The 5526-nt window shown below is 43.7% G+C and overlaps 1 protein-coding gene across 1 annotated transcript in view; it reads left to right on the forward strand.

Annotated features, from left to right (window-relative positions):
* Positions 1-510: 510 nt before the first annotated feature.
* The window catches only part of ltv1 (LTV1 ribosome biogenesis factor), a 5653-nt gene continuing 637 nt past the window's right edge, over positions 511-5526 (forward strand). Inside the window, exons 1-6 of the mRNA XM_034901284.1 lie at positions 511-740; positions 1018-1246; positions 2334-2461; positions 3034-3179; positions 4448-4500; positions 4624-4824. Coding sequence (XP_034757175.1) covers positions 622-740; positions 1018-1246; positions 2334-2461; positions 3034-3179; positions 4448-4500; positions 4624-4824 — 876 coding nt within the window. The 5' untranslated portion in view covers positions 511-621. The remainder of the gene's footprint in view (positions 741-1017; positions 1247-2333; positions 2462-3033; positions 3180-4447; positions 4501-4623; positions 4825-5526) is intronic.

A 5526-nucleotide genomic window follows, 5' to 3' on the forward strand; every position in this document is an offset into this window, starting at 1 on the left:
GCCCGGCGGCATGCAGCCCGGCGTCCTGCAGCCTGGTGCGTGCAGCCCGGCGTCCTGCAGCCCGGCCTCATGCAGCCCGGCGTCGTGCATCCCGGCGGCATGCAGCCCGGCGGCATGCAGTCCGGCCTCAAATACACTGATGGATTTAACCCTCATGTTGTCCTCGGGTCAAATTTGACCCGTTTTCAAGAGGTTTCTATATCAGAAATGTGGGTTTCTTTCAACCAAATTTTCAAAAGAAAGAATGTGGATGGCTCCCTACAACGCTCTTAACAAGTCAATTAAATGATCAGCTCAATACTTTCATTGAATGTTGGTGTTTTAGTGAGTTTTATAGCATTTGAAATATACATTTACAAAAGAACGTCAAAAAAGTAAGGAAGAAAATTGGTAAAAACTTCAGAAAAAGTGACAAAAAACTGACTAAAACATCAGGAAAAGCAACAAAGGTTTCAAAAAGAGGACCAAAAAGTTTTTACACAGTCTCTGTTTGTGTGTGTGTGTGTGTGTGTCTGTGTGTGTGTCTCTGTGTGTCTGTGTGTGTGCACGCGCGTCTCTGTGTGTCTGTGTCTTCTTGTTCACTGTTTTTGTGTGCTTGTCCCTTCAGGACCACGGCTGGACATGGACCCCGACATCGTGGCCGCACTCGACGAAGACTTCGACTACGACGACCCCGACAACCTCCTGGACGACGACTTCATCGCCAAGGCAACCACTGCGAGCGGCGCCGCCGACATCGAGTGAGAAATGAAAACATTTTGTCTTTAATTCAATTCAGTTTCATTCATAGCGTCGTAACAGAAGTTGCTTCAGGACACTTTACAGACAGAGTAGGTCTAGACCACGATCCGTAGTTTAGAGACCCAACAACCCCCCCATGACCCCCCACACCCCCACCCTCCAGGGTTCGTAGATGAATCCGACATCAATCAATGGATTCTGGTTCCTCACAGGGTGGTGGTGGTCTCATATTTACCAAAGTTGTCTGATTTGATGCGAATGTGCACCCTGTGACAGAGATGATGATGGTGATGATGATGATGATGAAGAGTGGGAGGACACCGACTCCGATGGCGACTTTGACTCCGAAGGCGGGTTTTCGGGTGACGAGGACGCGGAAGGCCGCGGCCCAGAGTCTCTCTTCATGGACGAGGAGACGAAGAGTCGGTTCACGGAGTACTCGATGACGTCGTCCGTGATGCGGAGGAACGAGCAGCTCACCCTGCTCGACGACCGCTTCGAAAAGGTGAACTTGTGATCTTCTTTCTGACACTGTCGGGTGACCAGGACCACACAGAATTCATCCATCCATCTTCATCCGCTTATCCTGTATCGGGTCGCGGGGGCAGCAGCTCCAGCAGGGAACCCCAAAACTTATTGATTGATAAATTAAACTCACTGTTAACCACCACAAGCAGAAAAGCTATCCTGTAAATTCCTGATGGCTTAAAAATTGAGATCTGAGAGTGTAGGCACGTTCTATTTCTATATGAGATAAGTCACTAAGTTGTAGGACACAGTCCGTCTCCTCAGACAGGGAATGCTCTGTTCGAGTAACCCAACGGTCCAGTTTGTACCAGAGCTCGGGACGAGTCTGTCTAGGAATAAGTATAAAGGTTGTGTAATACAGACAAAGAGAGACGCAAAAGGTAGCACTTTAAAGAAAAAGTGTGGCTGTGTAGTGTCGAAAGATCTTAAAATCGCGCAAAGACGGTCGTTGGATAGCCACGAAGGGCAGCGCTAGATCGGCTTAATTAGTGTGAAGAAGAGACCAAGGAGACGAAAGGTCACGTCTCTAAAAATAGAGTCGTGAAGGGTAGAGACACTGAGGGTGATCACGATCAAGGTAGCACTAACATGGACTAGTTAGTGTGAAGTTAGTCCCAAGTGGGTTAGGTTGGGGTTAGGGTTAGGGTTTTATCTGTCCTAATGTTTTTATTTTTAACTGTTTATACTTTGTTGTTTTAACTGATTTTGTGTAAAGCACTTTGAAGTGCCCTGTTGCTGAAATGTGTTCTACCAATAAAGCTGCCTTGCCTTTTCAATCAATCAATCAATCAATCTAAATGTTCTTAAATAGCACTTCACAGCAACCAGCTGGGTCCAAAGTGCTTAACAGAATGAGTAAAATCACATCATACGATAGAAAGAGTGAAAATGGAAAACAGGAAAATCCGAAAAGGACACAAAGAAACAAAAGAATGAAGTTGTTGCACCACATGTAATATAACAGTGTGAATATCCGGGGGTAACCCCCCCCCGTCTTTTGTTGTGACATGCTAACTCTGTCCGTCTGTGTTGTTGTTGTTGTTGTTTATTTGTTGTTGTTTCAGTTTTTTGAGCAGTTTGATGACGATGAGATCGGCGCCCTGGACAACGCGGAGCTGGAGGGCTTCATCCAGCCGGACAGCGCTCGCCTGGAAGAAGTCATCAAGGACTACTTCATACAGAAAGAGAGAGAGTGAGCACGTTCTCTTCATTTCTTCAGCTCATTCTGTCACGTCTTGCGATGGGGAAGTTTTTATTAACCCGCATGTGTTGTCCTCGGGTCAAATTGACCCGTTTCAAAGTGTTTTGTATCCGAAATATGGATTTCTTTCAACCAAATTGCCCAAAAATAACATGGATGATTCAATGCAACATTACTTTCATTGACTTTTTGGGTGTTTTAGTTCATCTTGTAGCAGTTTAATTATTTTGTTTAATGGTTTTAAACCAGTATCCGGACTAAACTTTGACATCTACCCATCTGAGATCCACTCAACGTCCTCTGATCTTAACTATTAGTCAAAATAATTCATAATTTCTGCCTTTTTTAACTTAAAAACTCATGTATAATTTGATATAAATGAGGTTTGTTGACCATGAATTCCAAGAATAAGTGTAAAACGTATAATTAAACCAGCTCAGGTTTTTTTTTTAAAGCACCAAAAGCTGGAAAAAGTGACAAACAAATCAGAAAAAGCGACAAAATCATCGTAGGATCAGGTTTTTAATTTCTTTAGCTCTAATCCCCCTCCTTGTGTGGTTTAGATACCTGAGGCCGGATGACTTGGGTCCAAAAGAACTTCCTGTCCTGAAGGAGGAAGATGAAGATGATGAGGAGGAGGAGGAAGAAGAGATGGAAACTGTTGTTATCAGAGCTCCAGAAGAGAAGTGGGACTGTGAAACCATCATCAGTGAGTTTATTGTTAACTTTGCGGATCAGTTTTCTTTTTTCAAACCTTTCACTCCTCCGACGATTTCTTCTTCGACATCAGAAGCAGAAATCTAGTCTAGAAATGTAGACTAGACCCCCTAGTGGCAGAAAGTGTAATTTCTAGCAGCTGTCCGCTGGCTTGCAAGCTGTCAAAACCAAACTCTAGTCAGGCCAATCACATCGTGTATAGAGTCGGTGGGCGGGGCTTAACGCAATGATGGCTGAGTTGCGACGGTTCTGCGTAGCCGGGAGGGCATCAGACAGGAAGCATGAGACGGGAGGTCTCCAGGCAGCAGCCATACTCGACGCCGCGACCAACTGTCTCTCTGCTCATTTGAAAGCCATTATGTCTCTCTCATGGGGGGGGGGGGGCAAATTCTCTGGGCAGACAAAGGTAAGGTAACCTTGCCCCTTATGACCAAATAAGGGCCAAGATTCCAGATTGGCCCGTCTGGGCTTGCATTTTCTTTAAAGATTATTTTTGGGGCTTTTCTGCCTTTTTATTAGATATGACAGCTAGGTGAGAATGGAGAGAGAGGGGGAAGACCTGCAGGAAATCATCACAGGTCGGATTTGAACCCTCGACCTTTGCGTCAAGGCTTAAACCTCAAAGTATATATATTATGTTTACATATACACACACCTACACACACCTACACACACCTACTGAGACACCCGGACACTAGAGCTTCCAATTCCTCAAAGACAGAGCAGGACACCCAGGGCTCGGTTTACACCTATCACCATTTTTAGCCACTAGGGGGGGCCATAGGCAGGCTGGGGGAACGCATATTAATGTTATAAAACCTCATAAAGTTTTAAATGTTTGTCATTGGAAGCCAAAGGTTCAAATCTTATCTGTTCGTGCAGTAAAGTTTATTTATTGGTTGACTTCTGCGGTACTTCTAAACGCCAGGAGGGGTTTTGGTATCAATTTCAGGCTTCAGGTACTGAATGTAAAATATAATGTTTCTGTCTTGAAGTCGTTTTAAAAACACTGTGATTCAAATTTAACCTTGAGGTCATTACAATTGGTTTGTTGCTCCTATTTGAATTGTCAAGAAATCATTTTATAATAAAAAAACAAAAAAAAACTCAAATCCTTCAGGTGTTGAAACAACTTAATTAGGGTGTTTTATTGTACTGTATTTTTTGATGAGTGACACACTATGTTATTAGTAATTTATCTGTAGATACTGATATCTGTTTATCTTATTTTGACTGCATTGTGTATTTTGTCTTCTCCAGGTACATATTCCAACATATATAACGGACCCAAGATCATTCAGGAACCACCGTCGGTATGAAAAACTTCCATTTTTGTTGTTTTTAAGTGCTTTTACATGTGATACGTGTGAGGGAAGATGCACACGGACTACAAACGAGTCATGCATCGAGCCTTTTTGTCCCCCTTCTGTCGTCAGATGAAGCCGATCCGTGTGTCCAGTAAGACGGGCATCCCTCTGGACGTCCTTCCTGCCAAAGGCCCGACCGCCAAGCAGGCGGAGCGCATGACCCGGATCAACGACTCGGACCTGCCCCGGGTCTCCACCCAGCTCCGCGACAAGGAGGAGAGCAAAGAGGAGAGGAGGGCCAGGAAACAGGCCATCAAGGAGGAACGCAAGGTGTGTGTGTGTGTGTGTGAGAGAGAGAGAGAGAGAGAGAGAGAGATTCCTTTTATTTTAGTCTCAATAATTCCTAATTTCTGCTTTTCTAACTCAAACATTAGCTATAATTTCCTGTAAAGGAGGTTTATTGACCATACATTCCGAAAATAACTCTTAAGTTAATAAGTTAGTGTTATGTAGCGTTGAAAACGTCAAAAAAACATTGAAAAAAAACAACTTAAAAACCTTGATTGAAAGCGTCAACAAAAGTTTTGATTTTCAATTTGGACAAATTGTTGATTTTGGCTGTTTTCCCGCGATTTTTCGGCAATCTCCTCCAACAAAACAAGCGTCTCAATCCGATGTTTTATCACCGTGATTTGGTTGATTAGGTTAATATCCAAAGTGCAGATTACACCAGAGGCGAGTCGCTCTGTGTTGACTCTGCAAACAACCTGGCTGTAAATATTTAAGAAGGGTGATCGTCTCATCGGTATCCCAAACAATCTTCTGGATCTACTTTTCTTGACATGATAAGACCTGGAAAAAAAAAAAACATGTTGACGAAAGATTAATACACGAAACTATCGAGAACAATCAGGGTCCAAATAACGAGTGAATGCTCTGATTTTACAATCCGCTCCAGAGATCACCATCGGGTTTTTGGCTGATGAGTGACCTCAACCAGCCACACAGCGTCTTTTAGTAGCATGAGGCTGG

Source organism: Etheostoma cragini, chromosome 2, assembly GCF_013103735.1.
Source record: "Etheostoma cragini isolate CJK2018 chromosome 2, CSU_Ecrag_1.0, whole genome shotgun sequence".
Classification (NCBI taxonomy): Eukaryota; Metazoa; Chordata; class Actinopteri; order Perciformes; family Percidae; genus Etheostoma; species Etheostoma cragini.